This window comes from Stegodyphus dumicola, chromosome 11, assembly GCF_044657685.1.
Source record: "Stegodyphus dumicola isolate Sdum_Otavi_A_Nest chromosome 11, ASM4465768v1".
In the NCBI taxonomy this organism is placed as follows: domain Eukaryota; kingdom Metazoa; phylum Arthropoda; class Arachnida; order Araneae; family Eresidae; genus Stegodyphus; species Stegodyphus dumicola.
The window spans coordinates 114216796-114233879 of NC_140778.1; the positions used below are offsets into that span (position 1 = coordinate 114216796).

At 29.3% G+C, this 17084-nt stretch overlaps 2 protein-coding genes across 9 annotated transcripts in view; one reads left to right on the forward strand and one right to left on the reverse strand.

Moving 5' to 3' along the window:
• LOC118187281 (monocarboxylate transporter 9-like) overlaps positions 1 to 1682 on the reverse strand; it is an 83380-nt gene extending 81698 nt beyond the window's left edge. For all 4 annotated transcript variants that reach the window (XM_035357469.2, XM_035357466.2, XM_085827112.1 and 1 more), the window contains exons 1-2: positions 1532 to 1682; positions 1089 to 1201 (exon numbers count right to left, since the gene is read on the reverse strand). The gene's annotated coding sequence lies outside the window, so the exon portion shown is untranslated. The remainder of the gene's footprint in view (positions 1 to 1088; positions 1202 to 1531) is intronic.
• Positions 1683 to 4066: 2384 nt separating this feature from the next.
• LOC118187282 (uncharacterized) overlaps positions 4067 to 17084 on the forward strand; it is a 145514-nt gene continuing 132496 nt past the window's right edge. The window contains exons 1-3 of one of the 5 annotated variants that reach the window (XM_035357472.2): positions 4067 to 4265; positions 10707 to 10853; positions 14148 to 14278. In XM_035357472.2, coding sequence (XP_035213363.2) covers positions 10743 to 10853; positions 14148 to 14278 — 242 coding nt within the window. In that variant the 5' untranslated portion in view covers positions 4067 to 4265; positions 10707 to 10742. Of the gene's footprint in view, positions 4266 to 4293; positions 4449 to 10706; positions 10854 to 14147; positions 14279 to 17084 lie in introns of those variants that run through there. The other 4 variants (XM_035357474.2, XM_035357471.2, XM_035357473.2 and 1 more) reach the window with 4 other exon arrangements.

Genomic DNA, 17084 nt, shown 5'->3' on the forward strand with positions numbered 1-17084 from the left:
CATATTTTACCAGATTTTTAATTCTAATTGGTAAGAAGCAATTACATCTAGTTACTGCAATAATTTTAATAACTTTTTTATAGGCAAATTATTGGTAAAAATTTCTTTTACTATGCAATACAAATCAAGTCACTCAAATCAAGGCACTTTCATTCACATTAAAAATTGTTTCAGCAATAAACTCATGAATAAAATAAAAAATAAAATTTGGTTTTGTGTGTAAATCAAGAATGAAAGAACCCTGAATTAATCACTTCACATCATACAAATACAGAGGCAGTAAACTACTAACTAGATTACAAGCAACATGGCTTGGAAATTTATATATTTAGTTTATTTTCCCACAGGAGAAGCACACAGCTTCCAAAATAATTATTAATGCTGATAACTGTTTCCGTTTCACATAACCTTCACAGTACTTAGATGCATGTAATGGCTTGCAGTATTCTGGAAAATTAACAATTACCACTCTAATGATATATGAATAAAACAATAATTTCTACATTTACAAAAGGATGAATATTTTTAGAAATGACTGGCTCACAGGCAATTTCACTCATTACTATGCAAATTAAATTTGCAGCCATCAATAACAAAGTAACAGCTCGAGTAGTGAAGACCAATTCATATCATGCATGCATAAACAACAAAAATAAAATTAACTTTTTATTAAAATGCATCCTAAATGAAAATACAAGCAAAGCAACTTTTCATTCAGTATTTCTTGAATTTATATCAATCTTCCATATTGCCATTCAGTTTAAGTTTTCCCCTGGAGTTTCCATGACATCAAAAATTTAAATAATTTCTTGAGCTACAGTAATAAATTAATAGGAGGAAAACTGAAACACCTAATGCAAGGATTTATTTCAATCTACTAACTTACTTCGATTACTTTGATATATCAATTATTCACAAACAAAACTTTCACATTAAGAATTAAAAAAAAAAAAAAAAAAAAAAATTATTATTATTAAAAAACAAATTTAACTGTAATATATCTTATTTGATCAATAAGGAGAAAACACCACATTTTTTAAATTATGATAGAATACATTAAATTCAATAATGATAATTAATATTGATACCTTGAAGAATTGGTTAAAAAAAATTGGAGAAAATTATTTGCAGCGCTTGAGAATTTTCTGTACTCCCAACAGCGATCCAAGATCAGGTTAATTCCGATAAAAATACCAGAACGCTGAAAAGATAAATTCTGACATTAGCTCCAAAGGGATAACGGCTTCTGAAGAAATGAAAAGTAAGAACAAAAACAGCATTTTCTTAAGCCGACAAGATATGAAATAACAAAAGCAATTTTGCATTATTAACTGCTTGCGAAAGGTGCGAACAATCAGTGCGTACCGTGAAATAATGAATGACAACACTTTTAATGCACTTGTGCCAATTCTAAAAAAAGGTCACAATTCACTGCCAAAGGGCAAAACACAACAGAGAGGGAAAAAAAAAAAAAAAAAAAAGACTACCACAATAGAAACATTAAGCTCAATACAAACGAAAGCATCCTTACCTCTGAAAATAAACAAATTAGAATGTGGTGTATTCCCAATTTCGAGCAATGTAATTGAATAACAAACTGAACTAACAGCGGCAAAAAAACCGTTCATAAAATTACGACAGTCTACTGTCGGCACAAATATACCAAAACAAGAAGTTGCAGCTGTGTGCAGCGTGTTGCCAACTCAAATCCATGTAATATATTTACACAAATTGTGAAACATTGTCTATTACGTAATTCATCATCATGATGAAAATAGTGAGCTGACATCGTAAAATTTTGCATAACATCATTTCATAGGTAACATTTGACTAAGTTCGTATGTATTTTTATTAAGTTAAAACTACGCTTTAATTGCTGCCTTGCTAGCTAAACTAAAAAATTCTGTTATTACTGATTCAAAAAATTAGAAAAGCTTGAACAGAACACAAGCCTGGATTGAGACTTATTATTATTGAGGCCGTAAGAACTTAAATATTTTGGTATTCCTCCCACATTACATTTACAGTAAACATAATGTTTTTTCCCTACCATTCTTTCTATCATCTCAGTATTCGTTTATATGCTCCATCATTGCTCGGTAAAACCGGCAATGAGAAATTTTGGGGTCTTGACTGTCATTTGCAAGGCCAACTAGGCCAACTAGATATCTAGTTGTCTTGTCATTTGTCGGAGCTGTTTGCGTATACGCGACACTGGGTTGGTAAGAGTTGAATCGTTGCGTCGCGTATACGCGACGCTGATTCTGAACGGGTTAAGCTTGAGATCAAATTTTCATAGTGCCACCTTTCCCTAAACACCTTTTCGTGGTATCCGCTGTCATTGAGTTCCGAATACCTTTTTTTGATGTCCCTTTTCCTTGATGCCCTAAGCAAATGCTTACTTTTCTTAATGGTTAATCGAGCTCTGAGGAAATATTCGAAGTTTATCAAACTAGGGTTTCAAAAGTAATTCTCAGTGAAGGCCTTAAACGATGTAGCAAAATCTAAATTTATTGGCTATATGAGCTTCATATGGCATTTCTGGTAGTATAACCACTGATTATATACAGACAGAATACTTGTAAAGGAATTTGTAATGCTAGATTTTTTTAGTGTATCTGTACATGTATTTAATCAAAAGGAGAGAAAATATGAAGAATTAATAATTACCAAATGGGAAATGGCTAATTTTCTATCAAGATGGTACAAATTTAAGAAAATTTAATCAAAAACTTGAATAGCAAAACAGAAATTCAAAGTAGATTTATACAAAATAAAACAAAATTCACACAATATTCAGTAATATAATATGTAATATATAACTAAGCCACATTTCCCTGATGTTGATTCGATGTATTTTCTTTCTTATATATGCATGCATCTCTCTCTCTCTATATATATATATATGTAAAGATATAACAAAATACGATGTCTGTTTTAAAGAAACATTTAGCGACCTCAAAATTAACACTTTAAATTTATGGTCCCCCTTCCTGAATTCATCTGTTCTCCAAATTCAAAATCATTCCAAATTATATAACACTGCCTGGAAAAGGTAACTAAAACTAATATTGACCAATCATAGCTTGAAATACTCTCTGCACCTACGAAGTATAAATACTAAGTCAGGAGCACTACCCGTGTGTTTTTAAATACACCTCTTAAATTGTTTAACTTTAATGGCCTATGGTATAATGATAATTTACTGGTAAGAGCCCCTAGTAGCTAAATCCAGCAGTAAAGATATGATCCAAGAGCATTACGCTTCCTTTTTCCCCTGACTTCTACCATGCCAACAACTTCGCATGCTTCCTTGCCTGAAATGACGTCGTAGCTTCTTATCTGTGTATATAAAAATTACTTGTATTCAACTATGATTGAAAATTTGTCTGCCAAAGAAATCATTTTTGATGTGCGTAAGAATAAAGATGATGAACCGTCGAAATTAGTTTTACCGACGTCTTATTCCTGCTTTATACACACACACACACACACATATGTACATATAAACAAATCGTAATAAAATCAGTAATACAACAAGCTTGAGTTTTTGGCCTAGATTTATGTCAAGATCTTGAGATAAATCTACGTCAAACACAAAGTTGTCGGGCTACTAATTTTAGATTTCACTTGGCGTGTTTCTCTTCTAATTTCATATATAGTAAAATTTTATGCATACTGTAAGACAATTAATTGAGTACAGCTGATTGAAAATTTATGGAGAAACTGGTTTTCTGTGACACCTTTACTTCCATTTGCATTTTAGTTATGCAGTATTTGATATGCCATAAATAAGGCATTGAGATTAAGATAAATTTTTAGGATAAAACAGCCTCCGAAAGAAATATAAATTTAAATAGTGCTAAAATGGTGACATTTATGGAAATAATAGGTTTAATTCAGATATTCTTCGTTCACATGTCAATTTCAACTTTTTTAAAAATCAACCTCATGCAAATTACGAGTATTCATTTCAACTCCACTCAAACCGCGGAAGATATAAACAAATTTTCCAATGCAGGTTGTCAATGAAGTAGTTTTTCTTATCTGTTGTGAAAATGATCTGTTATCACAACTTTGGGGGACTTCAGACGCACCTAAATACATATTTTTAGGTTTTTATTACTATCTTTTTCCTTATCATAAGAGCTCTTTTGAGAGGGGGGTTACATAATATTATCTGGTATTGATTCTTTTGAAATACCGAAAATGTGTTCAACAAGTTGTACGAAGATCAGACACATTCTTGCGAAATGTTCTTACAGGTAAAGTTATCTTCTTTTCATAAGAACTGTCTCACAAATTGCATTTGCGATATTGCTTAATGATTTATTGTCGCTCCTTTGCTCAAAAGAAACGTATTTTTACGGGTAATATTGAAAAACTGGGAAGTCACTTGAGTGATTATTAAGGTTTGTGAAGTTTAAAAGTGGAAATTTTCATGTAAGGTGAATATTTTTTTATTAATTTTTTTACCAAATTAAAAGCCTTTAAAAATATGATATGCGAATGCGATTGAAAAACGTGATTTTAATACAGACTTCTTTTGCGGGTATTAAATTCCTAAAGTAAATTGTATTCCTGAATTGCATACGACGTTAAGCAAAAGTAAACTGTAAGATCACTTAAAAAAAGTTGAGAGGGGGGGAATTAGCTGGCCAATACTGATATGCATGGATTTTTTTGTATAAAACTAACAGCAGAGCGATGTTGTATTTTTGTAATTCTCTATTTCATTTTAGCATGCTTCTATTCTTTCTAACATGTAGTTGTATTTAATTTATTTAAAATAATGTTTTGAATCAATTTATCCTCATATTTAATTTTTTTAATAATTAGGTCTTTAGTATGATTGCTATGATGAAAATATCTCATTTTGAATATATTTAAAACATATTTATCTGTTAGGACAAATATAGTAGATCTCTTACAAGTAGTCTTTCATGATATTTATAAAAAGCAAATTTTTCATAGCTTTAAAAAGTTTTTTTCAACTAGAAAAAAAGTACTATTAATATTTGGAGTATTGCTTTTATTTTTGTAAGCATTTAAAGATTGATCATTTTTAATTATATATGTTTTTTTTATTCATAAAAGTACCAATTTATAATATTTAGTTCAAATAAAGCTCGTCAACTTGGAAGAGAATGACAAAAAAATTAATTTTTTACATTAATTTAAGATGAATATTCAATTTAAAAAGTAAAAGGTTTAAATTTATTATTATTTTGTTTAAATTATTTATTAATTCAAATTTATATTAAATTTTTTTTGATTAATTTATAATTACACTAATTTACCTTAATTTATAGTTTTACTAATTGCTTTCTTTGCTGCAAGTTTCTTTTAGAATTCCAGTTAAAAAATATAAATATTGTACAGTGTTATATAAATCATAAAGTTTTTTACATAAAGAATAATTATACTTCAAGGCTTAATTTGAAATGAAGATTTTCTAAGGGGAAAAAATACTGTGATTTAATGAAATTTTGTTTTCTTTTTTACTTAATTAAAACTTAAAATTACATTTTGAATAGTTATCTTTTTTGATGCCTGAAGAATTTTCTAACACTAATATATAATTATTTTTTAGTAGAAAGAAAATGTGACATATTTTAGTTATAAAATAAGTGATTTAATTTTTGATTGTTGACTTTGGAACTAAAGCTTGATTAAGAAAAGCTAGGTACTATTTATCAATTTACTACCTCCAGAAAGCAAATATTTTCTCTTTGAAAAACATTAATGTAACTTAATCTATTAAAGTATGAATATATATAAAAAATATATTTAACTGTTATAGGGCTTTAACATTCATTGTATCTAATTTTGTATTACTTAATTGAAGCATTTATAATGCGGCCAAATTTTTTATAATGAGCAAATTAATTTTTAACTGACAATTGAATGAATGCAGAATTTTAGAAAGCTTTTATTTATTTTAGATTTCTACCCCTCCCCAAATGAATGAAAGCTTCATTTCTGTGCTATGTATAACATTTAAAAGTGATTTAGCATGATATGAAATATATTACATTTTAAGGCTTATTTATGGCTGAGGATTGTGGAAAAACTTTGTTTACCAAACTGCTTTATAAGCATCTGAAAACAATGGGATATTTAATAAATATGTAAAAGTAGAGATGAATTTGAGTTTTTCACATATTTGAAAATCTGAAGACCAGGAAATTATGTATTATTTTTGCTTCTTTTCAATCATTTGCAAAATGCTATCTTAAAGAAAAGATTGGCTAATCTTTGGAATATGGTGACAGGTAGTTTGGCGACATTTTAGTAAGGCGATAAAGGTTACTAGCTAGGACTTTAGCAGTGTACAAGGATAAAGTCAAGAGTGTGCGCAATACCATTTTTGTGCAGTTCTGGGATGTTTTTTAAGTGAAAATAGGTCGACGTGTACATGGATGATACCGTCCCAATTTCGCACCTAATCTTCACTATAATTAAGCATTTTTGGGTGCTACTTTGGTAGACGGTTGCACGGATTTTTGGCGATTTACGTTGGCCGAATTGTTGGCGCGATTTTTACAAACGTCAGCCATCTTGAAAAACGCTGTTTTTACGCATAGTAAAGTATTCGAAACTTAAAAAATAAATAAATAAATAAATATCGTTAAAAGTAATGGATTAATTTTTTGTTGAAAATGTCATTTTTTAAGATGGCAGGCAAGTGTAAATAAATACATTTACTATGAGTATAAAATACTAAAGTAAGGTTATTATTACTTTCATATAGCAAAGAAGAGAATAAAAACACCGCTATAAAAACATTGGGCCAACGTTTAATTAGATTAAAATATTACTGAAATTGAATATCGAATTAAAAACCATCATACCAACATTTAAAAGAATTAGAATATTATTAAATTCAAATACTTTAAAATACGTTATATAGAATATAATTAACATTAAAACATATGGACAATAATTATCTCAGCAATTTCTGAAAATAGTCTATTAATTTTTTTTAACAAAAATTGAAGTATACATTTATAAAATAAAAGAAAAATATGTACTTACATTTTTTTGAGTGTTTAACTTGTTGTTTATTGATAAGTCCCACAATAAAAAATCAAAATCATAATTTAGATAACATCTTTGAAGGAATTCGAAGATATAAATTAAATTTTAAAACGGCGCAGAAATGCACAAATTGTCAGTAACCAATGAGGGAGCTGATTACAGCTCGTTAATGCACAAATATTCTATAACCAACCGGAGAGCTTATTACATCACGGCTAGAATTAAAATTATTTAAAAATTCATACATAATAAAATCATTTTTAAAAAAATGCAAAATTAAATTGTATTTTAGTATTTAAGAACCATAAATAATGTTTAAAACATTAGATTAAATTTATACATATTAAAACGAATTACTTTTAAAGTAAGGGGACGTCATTGATTACATCATCCACAACATAAAATTTCATAAAATATGATAAACAATAAAATTTTTATTTCAAATAAAAATGCAAAATTAAATTGATTTTTAATATTTAAAAGCCATAAATAATATTTTAAACACGGAATTTATGCACAATAAAACACACTATTTTTTAAATAAAATGACAACAAAGTATCGGTTACCATAAATAACTTATCCAGCAATGGGTTTACCATAAGTTGTATTACTCGCCAAAGGAAAATTGCCAAAAAATCGCCAAAATCCGTGCAACCGTCTACCAAAGTAGCACCCATTTTTGTTCCATAAAAGTTCAATTATAAGCGTAATTCAGCTAGCAGATTGTTGGAAAAAATGTTGAGTAAAAAAGCCTTTACTTCGTGAAAACAAAATGGCGTCCAAAACAAAACTAGCAGGTTGCTGCAGCAGGGTTGGTTGCCAAAAAATCGCCAAGTTACCATAATCCAAAGATTAACCAAAAGATTTTCCAATTATTATCATTCAATTTATTTTTCAATTATTTCCCAGAAAACGTTTTTTCAGTTATTATCAGATTGAAACACACATTTTGTGTGCAAGTAAATTTTTAGTTTAATAATACCCCTTTTTTGTACTTTCCCATTTTGCCAGCGCAAGCGATAAAGACACCAAAAATGGTACAACTGATGCCAAACGGAAAATCCTCGCTGGTAATGTTTTACGCCTCATTTTCAAAACAAGTCGCAGCCATTTCTTATCAGATTGATTGTTTCTTTCAATACTGGCATACAATTACATAGAATTTTTACCAGATAGTTGAATTTTATGCCCTAAAATTAAATTAATAATAATTAGCATGGTAATTAAGTCAATTAGGATGCAATCACACTGCTCACTTGAAGGCAAAAGTGTAGAAAAGGCAAAGGGTTAAATTCATCAATTCTAATGAGAATGCAATAGCGAAGTAATGTGCTGTGGTTTTAGTTGCTTACATACGAAGCACTTTTTTTTTTTTTTTTTAAATACATAAAATTTTAATTAAACACACGTTTTTGAGTAAGATGGGATATAAAACTATGAATTTAAGTGGGATTTTATAAAATGTTTCAGCTAATCTTTGGAATATGGTAAGGGGTAGTTTGGCGGCATTTTGGTAAGGCAATAAAAGTTACTAGCTAGGACTTTAGCAGTGTACATGGATAAAGTCAAGAGTGTGTGCAATGCCATTTTTGTGCAATTCTGAGATTTTTTTTTAATTGAAATAGGTCGACGTATACATGGATACCGTGAATGTGCAATTCTTTAAAACACGGCAAGCAGCTTGCGATTCTGCACTTTCTCCCAATTTCGCACGTAATTTTCGTCATGATTAAGCACTTTTGTTTCATAAAAGTTCTAGCATAAGCGTAATTCGGCTAGCAGATTGTTGGAAAAAAATGTTGAGTAAAAAAAAAGGAAAAAAAAAAAAAAAGCGCCTTTATTTCGTGAAAACAAAATGGCATCCAAACAAAAACTAGCAGGTTGTTGTAGCAGGGTTGGTCGCCAAATTTTCGCCAAAAAATCGCCAAATTACCATTATCCAAAGATTAACCAACGTTTCATTAATGTTTTAAATATAGGCAATATTTAGTAAAATTTTAGTGAAAATTTTCATTTACGCCAGATCTCCTATAATAGATTCTAATGAATATACTCCAATAATCTTTACACAGTATATAAATAACATACTTACCTGTGTTCTGTAGCAAAAGATTTGCTGTACTAATAAAATTGTTTGAAATATTCAAAACTTAGTACAAAAACTCAAAATTGAAACAAAAGAAATCATCTTTTCTTCAAAATACTGTCAATAAAATCAATAAATAACTACAAAGAGATTAGATTTTGCTGAAGATGCTGAAGATGAATAAAACATTTTGGCAAAATTTCATTTCAATATTCTAAATACATTTTGAAAGATTAACGGAATCACAATCAAAAGTAATGAAAAACAATTTCTCAGAAAATGCATTTAAAGATTTTAATACAGCACGAAAAATTTTGCAGCCACTTTAGACCTTTAAAACTCACCATATTTGTATGTTAGGCCCTCTTTTACTTCATTCTTAACTAATTTTGACTTTCTTTTAGCATTTTTCTGGATAACTTTTTTGTTTGTAGAGATTGGCGTTTCGATTTCGGAATTCGCTGTTTGTCTATTCCCATGTAGCTTTCAAGCATAATGGGATTAATTTCTATTTCCATATACCTGAAAATAGGTAAAAGTCCTAAATATCTTGAATTAAATAATAATACAGCAATATATGCACCTAAAAGCAATGTTTTCAGTTAGATAAAAGTTTCTTTATGTAAAATATTCCTCAATAGGTTATTAAACACTCATTGTTGTTTTGAGTCTTCTCATGTAGGCATTTTACCAGCAAAGTGTCACACAGTGAAAGATGTGTTGCTTTTACAGCTTTTATATTGTTTAATATTTAGAAAATAGTTGTTTAAACTTATTGCTTACATTTTTACAACCATTTAAATGCCAACTTCCATCATCCAAAAATTCACATCCGGTTTATTTTTTATACTATAACTTTTCTTCTGGTAATCGTTAAAACAAAAATAAAGCATTTTTTGGAAACCTAAATGTATGGCCTATAAAATGAATAAATAAAAAAAAAAAAAAATTGAAAATTTTCACCAAAATGACGAATTTAAGGTAGACATACCTTAATTTCTGAGTAAGATATTCGTACGAATTGAAATATTTCTTACATTTAAACTTGTTTTCTAAACTAAGATTTAACTTGAAACTAATGTAGATAATTACTGAGAGATTTAGATTTTTGTAGCATAGTTTACGTGAGATGAGATCACTTTGGATCACATAATGTGAAATGGAGAATGAGGATGTTGTACCATGAAAGCAAAGTAAATTCTTAATGTCTCTTTACAAATTTATCGTCATTATTTATTGCCTTTTTACAAAATTTTAAACGGCATTAAAATGTTTATGACTTCGAAATAAAAATTTCTTAGAACTAACATTTGTTAATGTTTTTTATGTGTATACTGTGCGTTGCCGCCAATAAAGTCTGCTTGGTGACATTTGTGCCGGCGAAACGGAAAAGTACCTAATTTTTTAAGAATGATCACATTTTAATTATTGACATGTAAAAAATTAACTAATTAAAATACTACAAATTATTCAATAATTTCATTTATAAAAATTTATTTTAAATGAAAATATATTTGCATTTGCTAAACTATTCGTATTCTGTTTAAAATTGTCATAAACTTTTTAATATCTTCATAGGCCATACTGTTTTTCTAGTGGTATAAAATCTCAAAAATGGAACCTTGGCTATTACCAGAAAAACATGGATTATATGATCCTTCCTTTGAAAGAGAAGCGTGTGGGGTTGGTTTTGTTGTTAACATGAAAGGAATAACATCGCACAAGGTAATAGTTTTATATTTCAGTATATGTAAATTAAAATGGAAAGCTTCAGTTTGTCAATAAGGATAAATTGATGTATTTTTTAATCAGTTAATTATTTTGAATTTTCTTATAGAAAGGGCAATAAATATATTTTTCAAATATGTGTATAGATAAGTCAAAAGTCAATTCGGACACCCATAATCCGGACCTCAAAGCTACAAACTTTCTGCACATGCGTCGCATTGACGCATGCACAGAAGACCTTTACGGCTGTGAATATGCATGTGTGCGTTCACAAAATACGTTTACGAATGCGCGTTTAATGTATAAGGGACGGTATAAGCTAAGCTAAAATTATCTAATTCAGTTAATGTTGCAGATTACGTTGTTCCTTAATCTTTGAATTTGATTCGGCTTATTATTTTTTGCAGACTGTTAGAGCATTTTTATAAAAGTAAGCTTGAACTTTCGATTATGTCAAGTAGAATTTCTGATATATATTTACTAATATGTAAAGGATCTACAAAGCGAAAGTATGTTTCGAAGTCCATTAAACAATTGCTGCAAAAAATGGATAAAGGCATATTCTTTATTTATCTAAAGTTTAACGTTTGTTTATCTAAACTTTGTTTATCTTTAACGCTGCAGTGCGCAATGAATTGAAAGTTGATCTGTCAGCACTATCCTTATCTTCAGGGCAGATGTTTTTATTTTATTTGGCTTATAATTCCTTACTAAATGTAGTATTTCATCTCTATGTACTCCGTCTTTGATATGATTTAAATCAAATTCCTCATCATTATAATTCGCTTCCGATTAAAGTAACAGATAGCAAAGATAGCAAAAGAATAATAAAGATAGCAAAGAAAGTAACAGAGGTTATTGAAAACGAAAAAATTTCGATTGACAAATTAGTCGGTAGACACAGCAATTATAGGACTTGAACAGCGGAACTTTGTAACTGAACAAGAAATTATGTCTGTTTATAGAATTAAAGAGAATGTATTATCACATAAAAAATGAAGGAACTTAAACAACTTACATTGAAAGAAATGTTTAATAAAGTAAACAAATAAATATTAAGCTTTTTTTTTTTTTTTTTCTAAATTTTGATACCCTTTAGATCATAATTGTTCTTTATTTCATAAATTGCGGTTTCATATTTTTAATTTTATAATTTCTGCATGCCATCTTACCAGATTTAAACTGACGATCTATAATCCGGAAAAATTGATAATCCGGAATCGCCGAAGTCCCGACGAGTCCGGATTAATGACTTTTGACTGTATTTATAAATTAGCTTATTTTATCTAAATTAGAAATAGAACATGACCAACATTTTTGCTATGGAAATCCTTAGTTATTCAGATTATGAATTTGTTTACCTGTGTTTTTAAAATTAAATGGATATTTTAGATTCTGGTATTATTGTCTCTGATTCGCATAAAATAAGCCGAGTTTCTAAGAACATTTTCTAAATGAATTTAATGACCACTAATAAAAATTAAATATAAAATTTTAATTTGGTAATGTTTATTAGGCCTCTGAGCACCAAAGCTCTTCTGATCCACTTACAATATGTTATATTTATTTAGCAAATTTTACCTTGATACATGGAGTGGTTTTGTTTCTTGGTTGTTTTTCTAATCTTGAAACCATAATAGTTATCTCCAGATCACTTAAAGTAATAATGCTGCAAGTGTGTAAGAAGCAATATAGTGTTACAAAGTAGACTCAGATATTATGACTGGATAAAAGCCATTGTGTTATTTGGATAAGTAGTTTTGTAAAAAATAGTATTGCATTTTCTATATGTGTAAGTGCAGTTATTATTAAAAATATGTCAGTATATATATGATTTTTTGCTTTATACTTAATGTATAAAGAAATTGGGTAAAAATATATTTAAGGGTGCTGCTTGGCGATATATGGACACAGAGTATGTGCAATTCTTTGACTTGTTATTTTGGCTTAGTGTAGTGGTGATTTTTGTGGCAAAAATCGTCGCTACGCAAAGCTAAAATAACATGTCAAAGAATTGGACAAATGTGGCATCCATGTACACATTGACCTATTTTCACTTAAAAGAAAATTCAGAGAATTGCACAAACATGGCATCGTGCACTCCCTTGACTTTTTCCATGTACACATTGATGTGTTTTCACTTAAAAAGTCAAAGGAACAGCCAATTCTACAAATTCAAACTAAATATATATGATTTCAATAAATTAAATTTTAAATCAAACAGTGAAATAACATAAAAAAAGAAATTCATCTTAGCACTGTAGTGACCCAGTTATTATTGCATGAGAAATAATTATTTTTTATTTCATATATTTGTTCATATATTTAATTATTTTATAAAATTAACTTTAATATTTTGTTAATATTCATATTTATATTTCTTTTATGCTGAATGGCAATAAGTAGTTCATATTTATATTTAAATTTCTTTATGCTGAATGGCAACTAGTTCTAGTTCTGATTCATGATTGCTAGGTTTTGGTTTCAAAACGTTGCTCGTAGCGTCGCATTTCGATAGCTGGAAAATAAAATGCAATAACTTAGCTATTTGTTTATAATTCATGCTGTTACTAGTCATAAATTAATTTTAAACATTAACATTTAAACATTAAAACAGGCTACAGCACTACACCACTTACCTTATTTAGAAATTTCTGCGTCTTTAGTCAAACAAAATTCCTTAACAGCATTCAAAAACTTTCTAAAATTATCTGAACTAGAATCTGTATAGTAGCATCACCACATAAATTCACAAAAATAAGACTAAAAGTATCCTCTGTAGTGCCGGTATCCTCCGGCATTCAACCATATGCATTTCCTTCACACAAACAGGACACTTATAATGGCTACTAAGTAAATCTTCATTTACACACCTGTCAATTAATGTTTTCCCTTTTGTTCCAAATCGTACAGAAACTTCAAATTAATCTTACCACATTCAGCCATTTTACTGTGTGAACCACATAATAACCAATGTACTTCCTAACCAACATCCAACACACAAATAAGCCCTTATAAATCTTTTCCATCATTCAAATTCACCACAATCACCCAACCAATTAATAGGGTTGGTTGCCATAAATGAAACAACAGCAACTTGGCGATAAATAAAACTGATTGTCTCAGATGCTGTAAAATGATGTGTTGGAAAGAACACATTTATTAGATTTGAAATAGTGAATTATAGGGGTGGTCATGGTCACATTGCCTTTAGTAATAATTATAATTTTTTTATTAGATTTTCATTAACTGCATAAATTAATTAGTAAATCTAAAACTACAATGTTTTAGCTTATTGATGATGCAGAAACCATATCCAGGCGTCTTGAACATAGAGGTGCTTGTGCTTGTGATAATAATACTGGTGATGGTGCTGGTGTGATGACTTCTATACCACATCACTTTTATAAAATATGTTTGAAGTATGGATAATTTTTTTATTTGTATCTAGTAAATTTCTCTGTTTATCTCGTATATTTTTACAAGTAATTTATCAATGGTTATTAAGTTCTTTTTTATTCCAAAATGTTATACAATAAGTTAGTATTTTAAAATTCTATTTACTGAACTGTAGATATTTAATTAATATTTATAAGATGGCATGTTTAAAGTTATGCAAAATTTAATCTTAGATTTCTGGCAGTTTTAGAAAAATGCTTCTGTTGCAATGGAACTATATATTTTAGGTGTAAAATTTGTGTCCCTTGATGTAAAATATTATTCTTGGAGATTAATCTGTATTGAAATGCATTGTTATAAATCTTATAAGAATTTGAATCTGGTGTATGTTTTTTTTTTAGAATTCAATTATGAATTTTATTAATAAATGATAATTTAAAAGTTTTAATTTAGACGATTTGAACATGAATAAAAGGGATGACCAATGGTTGCCATTATTGTTAACATAGAATGTTATCCATTGTTGCAAGGAAAAAAAAAATGGAAGCTTATCAGCAATAAAAGCAGAGAAATCTCTTTTAGAAACAGCATCTTTCAAGAAGATTTCGAAGAATAAATACTAAGTGCCTGAAAAATCATAAGAGAAGTAGAAAATGACTTGACATTTATCTCATACATTTTTGTTTTATTCCTATCAAAACAGCTTGAATAAAATTTCTTTAAGATGTTTACTATTTTAAGCTTGTACAATTTCATGTCCTAGCAAAATAAAGTAGAAAATTCAAGTATTATGCTATAGTATAAATGTTGTTGTTGCAAATACTACACATGCACAGCTGTGTGTTTTGGATAAGTACAATCACTATCCTTCATCTTACCTCTTATGCAGATTAAAAGTTGCTCAGTCATATTTGACAAACGTGAGAATGATAAGTAAACAAGACCTATCTCAGAGTGTGAAAAAATGCATTGTAATCAAATTTCATGTTCAAGAAAACATCTAGTCATCTGAAATTTGGCAGATTGGAAATAATACCTGTCTCTAGTATATCTCTAGCACCAATGCATTTGAGTAGTGCAAGTGCATCATTGAGAGGTAAGAGCATGTAGAGAACATCTGTTATCAAGAAAAACATTTGTCATATGAATGCAGTTATTCATGAGAATAGGCACATCACTATCAAAGAACATTGATGCTTTCAATCAATGTAGGTAGTGCAGAAACCAATGTAAAAAATATTTACACTAGGACAAGGTCTATGCCTGGTGGATTCTATGCGCATTGACGGATAAAAACTAAGTGATGACCACTAACTAAGTGAGAGAAAATTGTCAGTTTTTTCTTATGGTGGTTTGAGGATGAAAAAATGCATTTTTTAAGTCTATAGTGACCATCAATGAGATGTGGGTGCACTAGTCAATTCTGAGTCACAGGTTGAAATCCAATTTGGAACTTATGCAGTCTGTTGATGTTATCACTATCAGTTACATGTTCAACTCCTTCATTCCCAGTGAAGGTTTTGGTAAAAAAAAAGTACCAGTCACATTTGAACAATCTTGTATTTTTTTTTTTTTTTTTTTAGTACTTTTTTGTTATCCATATCCCATTTCCTGGAAAATCACCAACCATTGTTGGCTGATTTTTTGTTGCCAAGCTAGCACAGATAACACATAAAGTACCAGTCATATTTGAACAATCTTGTATTTTTTTTTTTTTTTTTTAGTACTTTCTTGTTATCCATATCCCATTTCCTGGAAAATCACCAACCATTGCCAACTAATTTGTTGCCAAGCTAGCACAGATAACACATAACAGCTATTTTCAAAAAGGGCAGCAGGCTATGAATTGTATAAAACAGCAACCTATTAACAAAATTAAACATGCAGGAAACATCCATAATAAAATACCTACCCTTTTTTTTTTTTTTTTTTTTGTACTCTTCTCCCCATATACACCATATACACAGCAAACTGTTTTAGTTTCAGAAAACATCAGAGAATTGCAGAAGCGTGATATTGTACACAGTTGGGCATTGTGTAAATCGGATGTTCTTCCCATGTACACTGCGATCTGTCTTCATTTAGAAAGACACCAGAGAATTGCACAAATTTAGCATTGATGCATAAATTTTGGTCCATAAATTCGATCGTTTATGAAGCACAACTTCACAGGATATAAATTTTTACATTTTCTATTGTTGGACAAAATGTCATGTTTCTAAAGAAATGCAATTCTTTTTTTCTCATCAGCTAGTAAGCTGCACAGTTTTATGATTCATTACAAAAAAAAAAAAAAAAAAAAAAAAAAAAAAAAAAATGCACTCAATATGAGAAATAGTAATGACTGTTGTCAGTGTTACAAAAAGTAATACTTATTGATTTTGCAACAAAAACAAATTCTAATGATCGGCACATATCTGCTGTGCATGTGCATACTTAGGTTGCTACGAAAATAGATTTTGGCAATGCTACAGGTTATCTGTTTTTGTGATGTAGCACATTGTCTCATGAATACTTTTGAGCTGGATGCGGATAACCAGAAAGTACCGCATTTTCACTGGAGGGAGATATTTAGGGCAAGTGTTGGGCACACATGATCTTGTGAAATAAATGCATGCACAGCTGCATCTTGAATAATTAAGTATTTCTGTGCATGTGCATACTTAGGTTGCTACGAAAATAGATTTTGGCAATGCTATAGGTTATCTGTTTTGGTGACGTAGCACATTGTCTCATGAATACTTATGAGCTGGATGCGGATAACCAGAAAGTACTGCATTTTCACTCGAGGGAGATATTTAGTGCAAGTGTTGGGCACACATGATCTTG